Raw genomic sequence first — 20,730 nt, forward strand, 5'->3', positions numbered from 1 at the left:
TGTGAAATATATATTATTTGATAGACATATTTCAAAGAATATAGGTTTGTCTTTTTTTAGTCTTGATTGAATATCAAGACAACAGGACATTTCTTGTCTTTATGAGAGAAACCTATTTTCTTATTTTCTGGTATACCACTAATATCAATGAAATAAAATATTGAAAAAACACAGCAAATCTCCATTTCAAATATATTGCCAGTGTTGAAACATTGTATGACTGAAACCTAATCATGAACAACTTTGTAACTGTGCATCTCATAGTGATTCAATAATTTTAATATATATACACACAAGTGTGTATGTATATATATGTAAATAAATCTTTATGTATAGTAATGTAATGTATAGATCTTTGGCATCATGTTTGAGGACTCTGGATGGTGAGAACTAAAGTTCTATTTAGGGGTGAGTTAGAAAGCTCTGGACTGAGGACCATATAGCTATGTTTTCTATTAGTAGCCCTTTACATAGTTTTGGTCAATAAAAAGGTTAAAATGACTGAAGTTAAATTATTTTTAAAGAATGCATGGCAAATGCTGATCCAATGCATCCCAAGGAATATATCAGATAAAATGGAAGGGAGGAGGAGACAAGTGGCTATACAGTGTTCAGACCAAGTTGAATCTCATTGGAGATCCTTGAGAAGAGCCAGTGAGTCATCCATGTCCTGGCATGAGAGCCTCAGCTCTGTGTGACAATGGGGATTGATGACAAGGTTGGTGGGGAGGATCTTGCTTTAAATGACAGATGTTGTATGAAAACATGTACCCCTGGACACACTGCTTTGCTGACCCTTCTTCTGTACCTTCTCTCTTTAGCTTATGCTGCTTACTTCCTGATAGCCTGCATAATGGATTTCCAAAGGGCCCTGGCCTTGTTTGTCCTTACCTGTTTTGTGCTCTTGGTCCTGGTTCACCACTACCTGAAAAAGTTCTTTGGTAAAAAAATAACTTGTTCTCTGAAGCCCTTTAAAAACCCCTGCCTGAAGCTTTGGATGAAACGGTGAGTAATGACTGGTTGAAATGTTGCACAAAATAAGCCCTTCAGTTTTTCCTGGTTCCACAATGTGTCAAAACCCCAGTCAAGCTCTCTTCTCTTTTGATCTTTTTTTGACAGTCCTCCAGTGTCTTTAATACCCTCACCTACACTCTTCAATAACCAGGACTCAGAGAGTAGATAGTAACGGTCTCTGTGTACTGGACTTTAATCTAGTTTCCTGTACCATGCTCTCAATATTGCAGCAGCTAGGCGGGATTAAGTGTTAGACAGTATTTCTGACTATTTATTGTTAGGGCTCATGCCATAAATGAGGAAAACAAAAATATTCTCCTTTTCCATAAAGTAGTAAACGAGAGGACTTATAGCTGAGGCCACATGTCAATCAACTTCTCCCTGACTAATCTTGTGCTTCCTCCTGCCCCCTTCTAATCTCAGAACCTCTCTGTTCTTAACTGGTGTTTTGAGCAGTTTCTTAGAGTTTAAGAGTAAATGGAGTCTCATTCTGTAGCAGCCACAGATCATCTAACTCTGGCATGTCATGTGTCCTTTTAGCACGGGTTTGGAATGAGAAAATAACTTTCATTAAAAATCCCATTTCTCTGTCTGGTCTTCTCTGGATGCACAGAAAAATAGGTATTAATGAGATTTGTATCAGCAATAATTTGAAGAGACACCAAAATTTGGTGTGAATTAGGATGTAGAGCTGACAGACTTTGTTAGGAAGGTAGATTCTCTAAGTAGAGTTTATTTACTTTAATAAACATGAATTTACAGTGAAAACTTACCTGTAAATTAAGTTTTATGCCTTTTGTTGTTATCTCCATGGATGGACAATGTGCTTTGTTTTTCTCAGTGACTGCCCTTCTAATCTTTTCCCTTGGTCTAAAATGACTCCAGCATTTAAGCTTGAGGAGAACGTTCATGTACTGATCACGTTTGCTGGATACATGAGGGACCATAAAATTATGGGTGGAGGCAGTTGATTTGTGGCTTAATCTTTATTGTTTTTCTTGTAGATAGTGGTTGGAAATTGCACAGGGATCCATGGAGGACCAAAACATACTTTTTTTTAAATCTTTGTTTATTTTTTTTACTTTTCAGTTGAATCATTCTGAGATACAGTTAGAGTTGTACGTGACTGGATTTCAGTCATACAATGTCCCAATACCCATCCCTTCATTAGTGTACATTTCCCACCAAAAGTGTCCCCAGTTTCCTTACCATCAATGCCTTTTCTGCCCTGCCCCACAGCCTGCCTCCGTGGCAGGCACTTTTCTTTGAATCAAAGCAAACTTTTGACCTATTTTTAATAATTTGATTGTTCATTGGTAAAGTGTTCAAGAATAAAATTTCGTATGACATTTTGCTGGTGTGGAATCTTGAGGAAAGGAAGCCATCTAATTTACATGTTTAGATTGACCTTTTTCCATTTATTTCTGTAAGTAAAAGAATTGGAGGGGCCAGAGAGATTGTGTAGTAGGTAAAATGCTTGCTTTGGTCGTGGTTGACCTGAGTTCAATCCCCAGCACCCTGCATGGTCCTCTGAAGCTACCTGGAGTAAGCCCTGAATACTTCTGGGACTGGTTCAAACTCTACCATCCAAACAAGTAGGGGAGAAGGTTGGTTGCTAAAGAATTCATCACAAATGATTCTCAAGATATGTCTTGTGTCTCATTTACAATAAAAAATTGAGTTCCTTAGTTTATACTTGGGGTGAATTCTTAAGTTTTTTTTTTTTTGCTTTTTTTTGGGTCACACTTGGCAATGCTCAGGGGTTATTTCTGGCTTTTAACTCAGAAATTACTCCTGGTGGTGCTTGGGGGACCATATGGGATGCTGGTAATTGAACCCAGGCTGTCCGTGTGCAAGGCAAATGTCCTACCTGCTGTACTATTGCTCCAGCCCTGTTTTTTCTTTGGTTTTAAATTTTTAAAAAATTTATTAAATAACTGAGACTTACAAAGTTAATGATAGTTGAGTTTTAGATATAAAGTGTTCTCACATCAGTCCCACCACTAGAGTCAACTTTTTTTCACCAGTGTGCCTACGTTCCCCCCCCCCCCCCCCCCGCCAGCGTGCCCCCTTGATGGTTACATTTTTGAATTGGTTTTTATAGTTTGCATCTCATGTTGTCAGTGTTGTTGACTCTCTAGTTTGGATATATAGCTGTGGTACTCTTCTAAACCAACTTATGTCTCTATTCATTATTACATTCATTCCATGATTTTGATATTCCCTCCTCAGGGTGTTCGCAGGAATTGCTTTGATTGGCCTTATCCTGTGGTTGGCCCTAGACACAGCCCGAAGGCCAGAACAGCTGATCTCCTTCGCAGGAATCTGCATGTTTGTTCTCATCCTCTTTGCCTGCTCCAGACACCACAGTGCAGTGAGTCTGGTTACTTGGGTTGGGCAGAGTATTCAACCTGGGACCACATGTTACTAATTAAAGCCCACATGTATCAAGCATTGATTAACAGGTCATAGAACTAAGTTCTTAACAATTTCTGAAACTGCCTCCTTGACAGTTTTGCTCCTAACCCAAGTTTTTAAGTTCTCAGTGGCCCTTTAACACTATATATCTGATCAATAAAGAGTTTTGATATTAAGTTTTTGAACCTGGGCCAGTGTAAAGAAACAAAAAAGGGAAGAAAATAGAATTCACTAGAGAATAAACTTCTATTGCACATATAATATTAAAACTTTGATTTATGACACATACATGTATATATGTATACCATCAAATTTGTAGACATAGTTATAGAAAGCTGATGAAAAAATATGGCTTTCACATATTACTGTCTTGTTTTCTCTACTTCTACTCTATCTTAACCTAGATTTATTGTTAATATCCCAGGAAGAGTCCTCACATACCCTTACAAACAGATTTTGAAATAATGCTCTTGTCCCCTGCCCATTTTTTAATTGAAGCATCATTATTTAGAATATAATTAATGATAATTTCATGCATACATAATTCTAACACTGTATCCATCGTCAGTGTCCCTCCACCAGTGTTCCATAGGCCTCTCCAATTCACCTCTCTACCCTAAATAAGCACAGTTCTGTAGCTCAATTCTCCAGTTCTGTTGCCTTTGACCAGTTGTTGCTCTCATTATGTATCTTTATTTTTTTTCCCCAGAGATTGTTTCAATGGTCTTTTTTTTTTAACTCAGAAAATCCTTTTGATTTATTTTGTGCTTAATTTTCAAATGTTTGACTTTTCCCGTCAGTTCTGTTTGTGAATTAATTTCAGTTTTTAAAGCACCATGATCTGAGAGGATAGTTAATACAGTTTCCATCTTCTTGTTTTATGGTGTATGTCTTGTGATCCAGCATATGGTCTATCTTGGAGAACAACACATGTGCCCTACATAATAATGCGTATTCAACATTTTGAGGAACAGAGAGCCCTTTATGTGACTTTTAGACCCATCTATTCCATTTCTTCTTCAAGGCTTTTTTTTACTTGTTGACTTTTTGCCTAGTAGTGATCTATCCAGGAGTAATACAGGGGTGTTAAAGTTTTCTACTACTATTGTGTTGTTGTCAATAGCTTTTTTTTTTCTTTTTTTTATTAGTGAAAAACCATGAGGTACAGTTATAGGCTTACAAATTTTGTGCTTGGGTTTCAGTTATACAATGATCAAGTCCCCATACCTCCACCAGTGCCCGTCATCCATCCCCATGGGTCCCAGCATCCCCCCCCCCTCATCCCCCCCCCCCGTCCCATCCTGCCTCTGTGGCAGGGTATTCCCCCTTGTTCTCTCTCTCTTCTTTTGGGTACTGTGTTTTGCAAGAGAGGCACTGAGTGGCAATCATGTTTGGTCTATAGACTACTTTTAGCATGCTTCTCCCACCCTGGGAGGGCCCTCACAACACCCTTCATTTGGTACTCTCTTCTCTATCTGAGCTTCCTTTTCACCTAGAGCCTGTGGCTGGCCTTCCATTCATGGAGCAAAATTCCTGGTACTAATCTCAGCCATTCCTGTGTGTCACTCTCCCTTTTTGTTGCTTTATGTTCCCCAGATGAATGCAATCTTTCTGTGTCTATCCCGCTCTTTCTGACTCATTTCGCTTAACATGATACTTTCCATGTAGTACCACTTGTATGTAAATTTCATAACTTCATCTTTTCTAACAGCTACATAGTACTCCATTGTGTAAATGTACCAAAGTTTCTTTAACCAGTCATCTGTTCTTGGGCACTCAGGTTTTTTCCAGATTCTGGCTATTGTAAAGAGTGCTGCAATGAACAAACAATTGCAGATGTCACTTCGACTATACCTTTTTGCCTCTCTGGGATATATTCCCAGGAGTGCTTTAGCTGGGTCAAATGGCAGATCAAATTCTAATTTTTTGAGAGTCGTCCATACTGTTTTCCAAAAGGGTTGGACCAGCCGGCATTCCCACCAGCAGTGAAGGAGAGTCCCATTCACAATTGTGCCCCAGAAAATCAAGTATCTAGGAATCAGCTTAACTAAGGAAGTAAAGGACCTGTACAAGGAAAACTACAAAACGCTACTTCAGGAAATAAAAGAGGACACGAGGAAATGGAAAAATATCCCCTGTTCATGGATGGGGAGAATCAACATCATCAAAATGGCAATACTTCCCAAAGCACTATACAAATTCAATGCAATCCCTATAAGGATACCCATGACATTCTTCAAAGAAATGGAGCAAACACTCCTGAAATTTATATGGAACAATAAGCCCCCACGAATAGCTAAAGCAATTCTTGGGAAAAAGAAAATGGGAGGAATCAACCTCCCTAACTTCAAACTCTACTACAAGGCAGTAATAATTAAAACAGCATGGTACTGGAACAAAAGCAGAGCTGCAGACCAATGGAACAGAGTTGAATATACTGACATTTCCTCCCAAACATATAATCATCTAATTTTTGATAAGGGGGCAAGAAAAGTGAAATGGAGCAGGGAAAGCCTCTTCAACAAACTGTGCTGGCAAAATTGGACGGCTACATGCAAAAAAGTGGGCTCAGATCTCTGCCTAACACCATGCACAAAAGTAAGATCAAAATGGATTTATGACCTCAACATCAGACCAGAATCCATAATGTTTATTGAAGACAAAGTCGGCAAAACTCTCCATGATATTGAAGCTAATGGTATCTTCAAAGATGTCACGCCACTGGCCGAGCAAGTGAAAACAGAGATAGACAAATGGGACTATCTTAAACTAAGAAGCTTCTGCACCTCCAAAGAAACAGTGACCAAAATACAAAGACAGCCTACAGAATGGGAAAGGATATTCACCAAGTACACATCCGACAAGGGGTTGATATCAAGGATATACAAGGTACTGGTTAAACTCCACAAGAAGAAATCAACCAACCCCATCAAAAAATGGGGTGAGGAAATGAACAGAAACTTTCGCAAAGAAGAAATTCGAATGGCAAAAAGGCACATGAGAAAATGCTCTACATCACTAATCATCAGAGAGATGCAGATCAAAACCACAATGAGATATCATTTCACACCACAGAGACTGGCCCACATCCACAAGAACAAAAGCAACCGGTGCTGGCGCGGATGTGGCGAGAAAGGGACCCTCCTTCACTGCTGGTGGGAATGCCGGCTGGTCCAACCCTTTTGGAAAATAGCTTTTCATTGGGTCTATTAACAATTGTTTTAAATATTTTGATGGTCTATTCTATACTATTCTTACTGGTTACAGGTGTCCTGGAGGACAGTGCTTTGGGGCCTGGGTCTTCAGTTTGTCCTTGGGATTTTGGTCATTAGAACTGATGTTGGATTTAATGCATTTCAATGGCTGGGAGACCAGGTTCAGGTATGAGAAGTTAAATATGTTAAATATGTAACAGAGAAAGGAGGTTTGGGGGAAGGATGAAAAGAATGACTGCATTTTCTTAATTCAAATTGTGATGGGAGATCTTGTGGGAAAGCAGAGAGTGTACTGGAGTACACGTAAGCATATGAACAAGAGGACTGTTGCTGAGTACTGTTATTTAATGAACAGCTCACGCAGACAGCCTGTTCTCAAGCTGTCCTTGGGATGCCAACCTAGTTGCTGTTGAAGGTCCTTATTACTTATTTGCTTGGTTTCATTTTTTCTTATGTCCTTTCTGACTTCATTCTTATTTTCTCCCTTTCTTTTTCTTTCTTTTTTTTTTTTTGTCTCCAGATTTTCCTGAACTACACTGTGGAGGGCTCCAGTTTTGTCTTTGGTGACGTGCTGGTCAAGGATGTCTTTGCTTTTCAGGTTATATTTATATTATGGGCAGAAATGAAGTCAATCTTAGGGGAGGTGTAAAACAGAGAGCAATCCCCCCAGGACCTATAAAAGAAAAAATATAGGATTATCATTTTCATCTTGATGTTGATAGAGGGCTTGGGGAAGAAGGATTGGAGAATACTTCATTGTGGATTAATAATGAATTTCTATATCTTTAAAATGTATCTCTAAACTTGTTTGTGTTTAAAAATCCACTGAGTCTCTACATTGTATTAGCTTCTCTTGGGATACTGAAGCTTAATTTAGAGGCCTAAAACCCAAAACCAAGTATGCCCTGAGTATGTGATTGCATTCACTGTGAAGTCTTAGCTTTTTTTCCATCACTCTTTTTACAGTCCTTACCAATTATCATTTTCTTTGGATGTGTGATGTCCATTCTCTACTACCTGGGCCTTGTTCAGTGGGTAATCCAGAAGGTGAGTCATTCTTCTCTAACGGTTAGGAGATGGGCTTTCATCTTGTGATCTGTCAAGAGACATGAAGATCACACTTCCTTTAGGGAAATGCATATGTGTAGCATTTAGAGCATTGAAACCAATGTGAAGAAGCAAATCCTTTCAAGAATGCCTAATATCAGACCATTAATTAGGCATAGGTTCTAGGCAGGCTGAGAAGCAGAGGAGAAAATGAATTCAGCCATCATTTCACCCTGAGCTTTTATGTACTTGTTCTGGATGCTAACAAGTCTGAGTTCTGATCCAGGCTTGGTGGTAACTAGCTTTATGGCCTCTGGTTTGTCACAATAGTGCTCTGGGTCTCAGTTTCCTTACCAGTAATGTGGAGGAGAGATTTTACCAAGTACTCTTTAATTTTCCTGTGACTGTTAGTGACTTAAATCTTTGTGTCTCTTTAGGTTGCCTGGTTTTTGCAAATCACCATGGGCACTACTGCCACAGAGACCTTGGCTGTGGCAGGAAACATCTTTGTGGGTATGGTAAGCACCCTGCAGCCTTCTGGTCTTCTCTCTGGGGAGCAGAGCATGTGTCAGAAAACAGAAAAATATGAGTTTCTGCTGAAAAATCAGACAAATGAAGAGTGCACAGGCAACCAATGATTAAAGAAAACTCAGAAACACAAAGAGAACTCAGATTTTTGTTTCTTATTCTCTTTTTAAAGTTTTTTTTTTTTGGTTTGTTTTCAATGTCAGGTATCAAACCCAGGACATCACCCATGCAAGTAAAGCTTAACTACTCTATTGCTGAGTTTTATATCCAGCCTGGAACTCAGCTCATTACTTTCACTTTTCATGCCTACTAATACTTACCTAAGCCAACTTAATTTGGGATACTTAGTCATTGGTAAAATTTCTTACATAAGAATTTAGGGGAAGGGTTGGAGTGGTAGTACAGTGGGTAGGGGATTTGCCTTGAACGTGGCTGACCCGAGTTTGATTCCCAGCATCCCAAATGGTCCCCCGAGCACTGCCAGGAGTAATTCCGGAGTTCATGAGTCAGGAGTAACTCCTGTGCATCACTGGTGAACACCCCCCAAAAAATAATTTAGGGGAAATCTTATTCTCCAGGGGCTCTGAATACTGCTTGCTGTATATTCTAATTTCTCCCTGTGACCCTTGTTTTCATGGAGGCAAAGCTTAAGGATAACAACAACTTTCCTACCCACAAAAATTGTTTGATGCATTTGTCTGTACAAAGTAGGTACTCAATATGTGCTGTGAATGATCAGCTCAAAGTTAAGGACAATGACTTGTCGTATTGCCTAGGAATCTTTCCTTCTGGAAGCCTTATGTGATTAACTGCTTGTGATATGTTCTCAGAATACTTCTGCATATTGTTACCATAGCACTCTACATTCTGCTATAATTACGCATAATCATCTTTGTTTCCTCTGCTAAGCTGTAAGTTAAAAAGGACAGGAATTTTGAATTATTCTTATTAATAGCCTTAGCACATAGGAACACAGGGGGTCCATTTTTTATGATTATTTATTTATTTTTAATGTAGGACTATTGCTATTTATTCAGTCATTGATTAAGCTGACTGAACCAGGCATGAACTCCACAGTACTTTTTTTTTTTGCTTTTTTTGGTCACACCCAGCGATGCTCCGGGGTTACTCCTGGCTCCACACTGAGAAATCACTCCTGGCGGTGCTTGGGGGACCATATGGGATGCTGGGGATCAAACCCAGGTTGACCACGTACAAGGCAAATGCCCTAACCTCTATACTATCACTCCAGTCCTGCACATTACTTAAAAATTTTTTTATTGAATATTTTGTGAGATAGACCAAAAACTGTTCATGATTGGATTTCAGTCATACAATGATCCACTACCTATCCTCCATTTCCCATCACCAGTCTCTCTCATTTCCTTCCCCCAACACTGCATCCCCCAACCCCAGCCTTCCTCTATTTTTGTGCCATATGGTTTGCAATACAGGTATTAAGAGTTCATCATATTTGTTCAGGACATCCAATATTTTTATTGGGATGGTAATGTTGGAGTAGCTTTTTAACTGAATTGCAGCTTTGAGGTGTGGACATGACTGCCCTAGACTTGCAGAAGTACAGGGAAGTAGGGGGAGGTAACCCATCCTGACTCCAAGAAAGCCTTGGAGATTTCAGTCACAAAACCTGCATACCCAAATTTTCAGCAAATTATATCTCGGTTAGGTCTGTCCTGAGACGGTGGGATCAGGATGGGGACATGGCAGTGCTTTTGGATTGTGGAGGCAAGTGGCTGCCAGGGGCTCTGCTTAGGCAGGAACCAGGCTAACAAGGGTCCCATTTTAATGGTCAGCACCAATATTTTAGATTGCTACTGATATAATTTTTATAGCTGGATCTTTATAACTTCATAACATTCTCTTTCTCTCTCTTCAGACTTTTGGGCTACATCCCTCTATCCTCAGGAGCTACTTCTAGCTCTATGCTCAAGGATCACTGGCAGTAGTGCTGCAGGGATCAAACCCAGGCCTCCCCCATGCAATCAATGCCTGTGCTCCAGCACTTTCAACCTTCTTCCCAGACCCACAAATATTCTTCCTTATGATTATTTTGTTAACCTTGTCCTTAGTCATCTATCTGTAATTTATTTAACGAGTGATTTTAAAGCAATTAATATGCACTCACTCAGTAAGTGCACCATATTCCATAAGGTCATTCTTAAATGTAAAGGTCTAACATTGAGAACATGTGGAAGAAATATATACCAGTACTCTTCAATAGATTTGGGGTTTACTTTTTGTTGTTGTCGTTTGTTTGGTTTGGCTAGTGGAACACACCTGTAGTGCTCAGGGACTATTCTGGCTTTGTTCTTGGGGATCAGTGCTGTTTCAAAGGATCACATACTTATTTGAAAAACATGCCCTCAGTCCTTGAGCTCATTCTCCTGCTGAGCAGAGACTGGAAGATAGCTGGAAGGGCTGCTATCTTGAAGGGTGATCATGAAGGCTTCAGCATGCAAGCTTTGACTGCTGGAGGCCTAGATCCAATTCCTGGTATTGGTCCTCCAGGTACTTCCAGGAGCAACCCCAAGCACCCAGGGGAGCAGACACCCAATTATGGGCTGAACATTACCTGAGCACCACTGAGAAAACAAAAATAATTAAAAGGCCAGGATATATCACAAAGGTGTGGTGCATATACTTGCAAACGCAAGACCACCAGTTTGATGTCCAGCACTGCATGGCCTTTCCCTGCCCTGGTGCTTCTGGGTTTGGCCCTCATGTCCCTTAGCACCCAGGTGAAGGCTTCCTGCATTGCATGGTAAGAGTATTAAACCATCAGACATGAAGAATAGCCTGGAGTAGCCCCGCAGCTCGGAGCACTGATGGGGAAGGTCCCCCAAAGTAAGCATAATAAAAATTAAGGTTTTAAATATATGAAAGTAACATGAGGGGCCGTAGTGATAGTACAGTGAGTTGCCTTGCACATGGCCTACTGAGTTCAATCCCAGGCAACCCATATGGTTCCCTGAGTACTATCAAGAGCAATTCCTGAGTGCCGACACAGGAATAACCCCTGAGCATCATCCGGTGTGACCCAGAAACAAACAACAACAATAAAAACCAAAAAAGAAAATAAAAAAAGAAAAAAGGAAATAAAAAACCTATAAAGAGCACAGATGCGAACAGTGTCAGGCAGAATGTGACTAGGTTCCAGACAGAGTGAGGGAGACACTAGGAAGACTTGGGAGGAGGGCTTGGGCCTGGGAGGACAGTCTCACTGGAGAACTGTATCCTGGAATCCATGGGGAGCACTCTTGGGTGAGGAAGTTACGTCCTCTTTGATCTGACATACTTCTTGTTTATAGACAGAGGTACCTCTGCTTATCAGGCCATACTTGGCAGACCTGACAGTCTCTGAAATCCATGCAGTGATGACAGGAGGTTTTGCCACCATTTCTGGCACTGTGTTGGGAGCCTTCATATCCTTTGGGGTGAGTATAACTCTGGAGGAGAGGGAGTTGGGGCGCCTCCCCAACTGATCCCAAGTTACTGATCCCAAGGCTGGCCTTTCAGATTGATGCGTCATCCTTGATTTCTGCCTCTGTGATGGCTGCCCCTTCTGCTCTCGCCTTATCAAAGCTGGTATATCCAGAAGTGGAGGAGTCCAAGTTCAAGAATAAGGAGGGGGTAAAACTACCTCGTGGGTGAGTCCAATGAGCCAGAGAATTTGGGAGCTTCAGAAGTCAGATGCAGAGTAAAAAGGTGGCAAAAACTAAGATACCTAGAGAAAGAATAATCTGATTCCATGTCCTTTTTTGCCTGCCTCTAACTAATCATGTTGATTTGCTTCTTTCACCGAATCCCCCCCGCCACCTCAATCTCTGCATGTGATGTCTCTGCATGTGATATGCTCTTCTTGTCAGTGCAACTTAATGGTAATTATGTCACTAATTTCTACCAAGAGCCATTAAGGAACCTCACTTTGTGCCTTTTTGAACCATTGGGAACAATAGGATTTCTCCTCTTCTAGGTATTGAGACCTACTGAAGACAACATATTCTTCATCTGTCTCCAATTCCCACAGGAAGGAGAAGAATGTCCTGGAAGCTGCCAGCAATGGAGCCTCAGATGCTATAGGCCTTGCTGCTAATGTAGCAGCCAATCTGATTGCCTTTTTGGCTGTGTTGGCCTTCATCAATGCTGCCCTATCCTGGCTAGGGCAATTGGTAGACATTGAGGGACTGACTTTCCAGGTAAAGGATTACATTTGTTGGTCTGATTTCTTGGGTATGTTTAAGTAGTCCTTGAACTGTACATGTTTTCTTGACCCACAGAGATAGGAGAAGAGGGGAGGAGGGGCAAAGACAGGGTGCAGAGAAACTCCTGGCCTGGGTTTTATGTTCTTCCTTATTGTGGGATATATCTTTCACACAGGTGATCTGTTCCTACATCTTAAGGCCCATGGTCTTCATGATGGGTGTAGACTGGGCAGACTGTCCAGTGGTAGCTGAGTTGGTGGGGATCAAGTTCTTCATCAATGAGTTTGTGGCCTATCAGAAACTATCTGAATACAAGAATAGACGTCTTTCTGGAATAGAAGAGTGGCTCAACGGTCAGAAACAGTGGATTTCTGTAAGTGACCATCCAGAAAAACAATCTCTGTGCAGACAGAAAGTGTTACACAAATTTTTGTTTCATACCTACAGACACCTTACTTTTGTAGTTAGGCCAGTCCTAACTACAAAACAAGACTAATAGTGTTCTTAGCCTAGAGTCAGCTGCATTGAGGTCTGTGTTTATTGTCCACAACCATACCCACAACACCCACCCCCACTCCCTATACTTTTCTCTCCTGCCACATTCACCAGATTTCTCTATAATGTAATCGTAATCTTTATAGTTGGGGTAGTCCAAGGAAGACACTTTTTATGATAGTTTAAGTATCCTTCTGGGACTAGAGAGATAGTATAGGAATTAAGGTGCTTGCCTTGCTTGTGGCTGAATTTAATTTGATCCTGGAACCACCATAAAAAATTCCTGAACACCCATGGCATGGCACCAAACCCCCTTCTTCATGTAAAGGTAAAGGTAAAGGCCCTCCCGTTGATCGTCGATTTGCTTGAGCGGGCCCAGTAACGTCTCCATTGGAGACTTTGTTGTTACTGTGTCTGGCATATCGAATACTCTCGGTAGCTTGCCGGGCTCTCTGAGAGGGGCGGAGGAATCGAACTCGGGTTGGCCATGTTGGCCGCTTGTAAGGCGAACGCCCTACCCGCTGTGCTATCGCTCCAGCCCCTTCTTCATGTATTAACTTACATTTCTAGAAGTTAAAGTTCCCTCTCTGTCTCTCTCCACTCTCTATCATAGGCTTTCTGATCTCCTCATACTCAGGTCTTCTTATTCCCTGGCTTCAACAAAGGGACAGTGTTGGATGAAGAGGCCCATGGTGGCTCCACATCTTTATCTCTGTCATTACTCAGAGTGTGGTTCTTTCTGTGCTTTCTTGACATAGTCATTAGAGCAGTGTGGACAAGAATCCTGGCTTCTAAATGTAAACCTCTTTCCTTTTTTTGATATTATGGTCAAACCTGGCAGTGCTAAGGGCTTACTTCTGACTCTGTGCTCAGGTACCATATTGGATCTGGGGGTCAAACCCGGGTCATTTGCAAGGCAAGCACCCTACACACTGTATTACTGTACTATCATTCTACCCCTTCTAAATGTAATTTTATACTCTTATTATAGGACTGCACACACAAAACTAAGTTCATTTACTTGTTTATTTTTGTTTTCCCTAGGTGAGAGCTGAAATCATCGCAACGTTTTCACTCTGTGGGTTTGCCAATCTTAGTTCCATAGGAATCACACTAGGGGGCTTGAGTAAGTTTATTTCCCCACGTTTTTAACGCACAGATTTCATTTTCTGAAGTTGGCATTCCCGAGTATGTTTTTGTTAAGTTGAGCCCTGATAGAGAAGTTTGTGTGCAGTGGGCATTCTCAGGCAGCAGTCAATGTGCAGACAACTATGCTGTTTGGCTGTGTGTGGAGTCCAGGAATTTCAACTTCCAGTTAATTAGTAATGATATGATTTAAATTTTGCCAGTGGACGGGGTATAAAGTATAAATAAGTAAAGGTGCTTTACTTGGTAGTAGAGGTCATTTTAAAAATTAGATTGCTTGCTGCTTCCAGGTTCTTCAATAGATGTAGGAGTTGGACAAGAAATGAAAAGACAACTAAAAGCAGCAGATACATACATCAGGCATGACTTTAGTAAGATAAAGTGTTAGGTTAAAATCTGAATGTCACTAACAGTGGGAAGAATGAGATTGGAAACAGATAAAGCTACATTTAGACTGCTGAAGATGTTACTGAATATAAGTGCTGGGGGACAAAGTAATATGGGAAAAGTGAAATTTATTTTGAGGACTGTAGCAGGGAGAATCACCACAGCAAATTCTAAGAGTTTGTAAGAATCAAGTTAAAGGTGTTAAAGTTGTTATACAAGAATTAGAGAGAGTATATAGTGAGTAAGGCTCTCACCTTGCACAAGGCCAACCTGGGTTAGATTCCCAGCACCCCATGTGGTACCTGAACCCCATAAGAATGATCCCTGAGCACAGAGGGATCACCAAAACAAAAAAAAAACCAAATACATCTCAGTGTTGCCATTATGTTGTGATACTTGTATTTTAGGTAAGAATCATTAAATTATTTGGTAGTTGTTAGAACAATGTAAATGTGAATAAGTGTAGTTTATTTTTTCCTCTTCTGTTACCTATTTGTTTGTAATGTATAAAGTTGTTGTCTGACTATGCTATGATAGTATAACTGCTCTGTAGTAAGGGCTCAGACATCATGTAGTTAAGACTTAAGTGAATGTTTCCCTTCCAATCCCTCAGGCTGAAAATAGTCTAATTGTGGTCTGGATTTAAGAGTGAAGATCTTTGGACAATGGGAGTATCATATTGAGTGAAATTAATCAGAGAGAGAGGGGGACAGATATAGAAAGATTGCATTCATTTGTGGGATATTAAAAAAACATAATATGAGACTAATACCCAGAGACTGTAGAAAGGGCTAGGAGAACTAGTTCATGTTTAGAAGCTTGCCACAAAGCAGAAGGGGGACTACAGTTAGGAACTATGACAATGATGGTTGGAAATGATCACTTTGAACAAGAGTTGAGTGCTGAAAGCCAGTAAAATGATATACATGATAACCTTTCAGCACCTTTATTGCAAACCACAGTGCATGAAAGGAGAGAGGGGTTGGGGGAGGAAAGGAGAAGAACTAGGCTGGGAGGGAAATTGGGGGTCACTGTAGGTGAGAAATGTACACTGGTGAAGGGTTGGGTATTAGAACATTGTATGATTGAAACCCAATCATGAACAACTTTGTAACTGTATATCTCATGGTGATTCAATGAAAAAGGGGGTTGGTAAGAGTGAAGATCTTATCTGCTGAACACCCTGATATTAATACCTTCCTGGAGTAACTCAGAGCATTGCTTGACCCAGTACAACTTGAGAAACATTCCTGAGGAAGATCTGATGTGGTGATCCTTCAGCGACACACTTCTTAGAAAAACATGAGCCAGCCTCTGGGGAATAGGGAACAGGATGCTCTTCATCTCAGAGTTTTGCACCTCTGCATTCTTCTAAATGTATTTAATTGCAAACACTTTTGCTTTGTTGTCTGCAGCCTCAATGGTGCCCCATCGGAAGAGTGACTTTTCCAAGGTTGTAATCAGTGCCCTCTTGACAGGGGCTTGTGTGTCCCTTATTAGTGCTTGTATGGCAGGTAAGTGACTCAGGTGGTCTCCTGACGAAAGTGACAGCTTGATATTAATAAGGTTTCTCTCAGAATATTGGCCTAATATGTGTCTCACAGAAAACGCTCCTGTCTTGCATCTAAAGAATTAAGAGTATTTCTCTCTTTATTATCCAGGAGTTCTCTATGTCCCCAGAGGAGCTGAAACTGACTGTGTCTCCTTCCTAATTACAACTTTCTCCAATAAAACCTATGAGAGCTATGTGTGCTGCCAAGAACTCTTTCAGAGGTGAGTGCTGGGATCCCTGATTCTCCATATGATACTCCACACTCCACTCAGGAATCTTTTGAAGCAGGGAGAAACCTTGAGGCCAGTCCTCTGAATGCTGAGGATAAGATAAAGGAGATGCACATGCTTGAAGGTTGTTATTTTCTTTTATAAAGTCCCCAGTAGCTCGTTGTGATTGTATTTTCTTTTATAACATGCACCCTCAGTATTAGCTCTAGTACAGACAAGTGACATATTATACTTATGTTTGTGGAATACTGATAAGTACAGGGAATGGGAAGAAGGAAGGTGTGGTGGTTTCTCTGATAAAAGTTGCTTATTTATTGTGATTGAAATCTAGATAAGTTTTAAGTGACCATATATAGTCACTTAGTTTTCAATAAAGGAGCCAAGAGTATACTATGATGGAAAGAGTGTTCTCTTAAATAAATGATTCTGGGAATACTATCAATGTGTAAAAAAATAAAGTTAGACAGTGACTTACATCACAAATAAAAATTAACTCATGTGGATTAAATACTGATTATAAGACCTGAAAGCTTAAAAATACTATAAAGAAACATAAGGGATAAGCTCCTTGCCATGGGTCTGGACAATAATTTTTTTTGTATTGATACTCAAAATAAAAATAAACAAGTGGGACTTTGTAAACTTAAAATCTTCTGCACAGAAAAGGAAACAGTCAACAAAATGAAAAGTCAGCATACACAATAGAAGAGGTCTAATAATGGGTTAGTATGCAAAACATGAGGACTTTATATAATTCAACAGTAAAACTAAGCAAACAGAAACTACCTATCAATCCAATTAAAAATAGACAGAGGCCAGAGTGATAGTACAGTGGTAGGGCATTTGCCTTGCATGTGGCCAACTCAGATTTGATGCCCACCATCCCATATCACTCCCAGCACTTCCAGGAGTAATTCCTGAGTACAGATACAGGAGTAACCCCTGAGCATCACTGGATGTGACAAAAAAAAAAAAAGAAAAAAAGCAAAAACCCCCACCAAAAAAGCAAAACCTAAAAATGAACAGAGGAATCGAGCAGACATTTTGCTAAAGCATCCAAATGTCCATAAGGTTATGGAAAGGTGCCCAATACACCTGATACATCAGGATATGCAAATGAATTCATAAAGATATGTCACCTTCCACTTGTTAGAATGGATGTCATCAGAAAAACAAGGGATACAATGGCTAGTTGGGATGTAAAGGAAAGGAAGCCTCAATACACGGAGGACATTTAAAATAGAACTACCTTATTCACCAGCAATCCCACTCCTGCTTGTATAAAGGCCCTCCCGTTGTTCGTCGATTTGCTCGAGCGGGCCCAGTAACGTCTCCATTGGAGATTTTGTTGTTACTGTGTTTGTTGGAGTGATAGCACAGCAGTAGGGCGTTTGCCTTGCACGCAGCCAGCATGGCTGACCTGAGTTCGATTCTTCCGCCCCTCTCGGAGAGCCCCGCAAAATACCAAGAGTATCTCGCCCACACGGCAGAGCCTGGCAAGCCACCTGCTTGTATAACCAAGGAAAAAAAATCATTCTCTGTGTACCATGTTGATTGTAGCATTAGCCATAGTAGCCAAAGTATGGAAACAGCTAACATGTCTGCTGACAGAAAATCACATAAAGAATTATATATGATGGAATTATATATAATTATATATGATGGGATATTATTGATTCATTTTTTTTATTAGTGAAACACCATGAGGTACAGTTGTAGACTTACAAAATTTCGTGCTTGGGCTTCAGTTATACAATGATCAAGTACCCAATCCTCCACCATTGCCCATTCTCCACCATCAGTAAAATCCCAGTAGCCCTCCCACCCCCCACCCCATCGCCCTCCACCCTGCCCTGCCTTTGTGGAAGGGCATTCCCTTTTGCTCTCTCTTTCCTTTAGGGTGTCATGGTTTGCAATAGAGGTATTGAGTGGCCATCATGTTCAGTCTATAGTCTACTTTCAGCACGCATCTCACATCCCAAGTGAATCCTCAAAACATCCTTTACTTGGTGTTCCCTTCTCTATCTGAGCTGCCTTTTCTTCCAGAATGTGCTGCTGGCTTCCAAGCCATAGAGAAGACCTTCTGGTACTTATCTCAACTATTCTTGGATGTTTGTCTCCCATTCTGTTACTTTATATTCCCCAGATGAGTGCAGTCTTTCCATGTCTGTCCCTCTCTTTCTGACTCATTTCACTTAGTATGATACTTTCCACGTAGAACCACTTATTTGTAAATTTCATGACTTCATCTTTACTAACAGCTGCATAGTATTCCATTGTGTAGATGTACCAAAGTTTCTTTAACCAATCATCTGTTCTCAGGCATTCGGGTTTCTTCCAAATTTTGGCTATTGTGAACATTGCAGCAATGAACATACAAGTGCAGATGTCATTTCGACTGTACTTTTTTTGACTCTCCAGGATATATTTCCAGGAGTGGTATTGATGGGTCAAGTGGGAGCTCAATTTCTATTTTTTTTTAATGTAGGAGTACTGCTATTTGTTCAGCCACTGATTAGCTGATTGAATTGAGCATGAACTCCACCTTACTTTTTTTTTCATTTTTTATAATTTTATTTATTGAATCACCATGAGAGCAGTTACAAAGCTTTTGGGTTTAAGTCTCGGTCATACAATGAAACACCCGTCCCTTCACCAATCCCATTCTACACGACCCCAAACCCCAGTATACTCCCACCCTACACCCTTCCCCTATCTGTGGGGCAGTTGATTTCCACATTACTCTCTCTCTACTTTGATTACATTCAATATTTTGACACCAGACCCACCATTATTATTTGGGACTTTACCCCAACACTCAGATCTGCTGAAAAGGCAACAGTAGTCAAGTTGTTTTCTATAGCTAGTTATGAATAACATATGATGTCGTGTGGCTGCTGTAATGGCCTCAGGATTTTGAAATTCCGAAATTTTAACACTTAAATCTGGAGGGATTTCTCCCAAAACCTTCTGGGTTATGAGATTTGTTCCTGAATCTCTTGGATCATGGCCATTAAGCAGCTTGATCAGGAACCAGAAAGGCGTTAGTGGGCGGTGACTCGGGATCTTGTTGGGACGAGGAGGAAAGGACCGGGTCTGCCCCCATCCTGTGAGGTCCCGCATGTCTCGTCACTGCTGGCCGAAATCTTTGTCCAGTGGCCTCTGGCAGATGGCGGCCACTGAGCCGCCAAGGGGGAGCAGGCTGAGGGACAGCACCCTTTCCCCCCTGGTGTGGCCTGGGAACAGTAACCTATTGCACTGTCCGAATGCATTTCTGCCAAAAGTTGCTGGGTTTTGAGATTTGTTTCTGTGTTTCTGGGATCATGACCATTAAACAGCTTGATCAGGAGCCAGAGAGGCTGTTTGTGGGCAGCAACTCGGCACCTCATTGGGACGGGGAGGAAAGGGCCAGCTCCACCCCCATCCCATGAGGCCCCACGTGTCTCGTCACTGTGGGCCCAAACCTGACTGTCCAGTGGCCTCTGGAGGATGGTGGCCACTGGGCCGCCAGGGGGAACAGGCTAGGGATGAAACCTATTGCCACCTGGGGTGGCCCAGCGCTTATAACTTACTGCAGGGACTGGACGTGTTTCTTCCAAAAGCTGTTAGGTTTTGAGATGTGTTACCTGAGTCTCTGGGATCATGGCCATTAAGCAGTTTGATCAGGAACCAGAGAGGCCATGTCTCTAATTATATAGCTGAGCTGGAGGTTGTATGTGGGTGTGTCTCCCACATACCTAACTTTTGGCCATTTACTTTCTTGGTAAACTTTGCCCCAAGTTTTTGGGGTCTGGCCAAAGGCACAGCAGCAATTTTGGGGTATCTGGAAGTCTGAAGGCGCCATCAGGCTGCTGATGCACTTGCCTCACAGGTACAGATTGACCTGCTGGTGGCACCATTCTAATTTTTTGAGAATTGTCCATACTGTTTTCCAAAAGGGAAATTTCTAATTTTTTGAGAATCGTCCATACTGTTTTACATAAGGGTTGAACCAATCGGCATTCCCACCAGCAGTGAAGGAGGGTCCCTTTCTCGCTACATCCGCGCCAAAACCGGTTGTTTTTGTTCATTTGGATGTGGGCCAGTCTCTGTGGTGTGAGATAATATCTCATGGTTATTTTGATCTGCATCTCCCTGATGATTATTGATGTAGAGCATTTTCTCATGTGCCTTTTAGCCATTCGAATTTCTTCTTTGAGAAAGTTTCTGTACATTTCATCACCCCATTTTTTGTTGGGGTTGGATTTTTTTTCTTGTGGAGTTCAACCAGTGCTTTGTGTATCCTTGATACCAACCCCTTATCGGATGGGTATTGGGTGAATATCCTTTCCCATTCTGTAGACTGTCTTTGTATTTTGGTCACTGTTTCTTTTGAGGTGCAGAAGCTTCTTAGTTCAAGATAGTCCCATTTGTCTATTTCTGTTTTCCCTTACTTGGCCAGTGGCATGTCATCTTTGAAGATACCATTAGGTTCA

General features: G+C 41.1%; 1 protein-coding gene across 1 annotated transcript in view; it reads left to right on the forward strand.

The window, feature by feature from the left end:
• The window catches only part of SLC28A2 (solute carrier family 28 member 2), a 47,474-nt gene that overhangs the window by 8,098 nt on the left and 18,646 nt on the right, over positions 1-20,730 (forward strand). Inside the window, exons 5-17 of the mRNA XM_056133984.1 lie at positions 822-1,005; positions 3,247-3,388; positions 6,700-6,813; positions 7,168-7,245; positions 7,614-7,694; positions 8,132-8,212; positions 11,552-11,677; positions 11,760-11,890; positions 12,271-12,439; positions 12,621-12,818; positions 13,985-14,066; positions 15,889-15,987; positions 16,135-16,246. Of these exons, the coding sequence (XP_055989959.1) occupies positions 822-1,005; positions 3,247-3,388; positions 6,700-6,813; positions 7,168-7,245; positions 7,614-7,694; positions 8,132-8,212; positions 11,552-11,677; positions 11,760-11,890; positions 12,271-12,439; positions 12,621-12,818; positions 13,985-14,066; positions 15,889-15,987; positions 16,135-16,246 (1,597 nt within the window). The remainder of the gene's footprint in view (positions 1-821; positions 1,006-3,246; positions 3,389-6,699; positions 6,814-7,167; positions 7,246-7,613; positions 7,695-8,131; positions 8,213-11,551; positions 11,678-11,759; positions 11,891-12,270; positions 12,440-12,620; positions 12,819-13,984; positions 14,067-15,888; positions 15,988-16,134; positions 16,247-20,730) is intronic.

This window comes from Sorex fumeus, unplaced genomic scaffold, assembly GCF_029834395.1.
Source record: "Sorex fumeus unplaced genomic scaffold, SorFum_2.1 ptg000098l, whole genome shotgun sequence".
Classification (NCBI taxonomy): Eukaryota; Metazoa; Chordata; class Mammalia; order Eulipotyphla; family Soricidae; genus Sorex; species Sorex fumeus.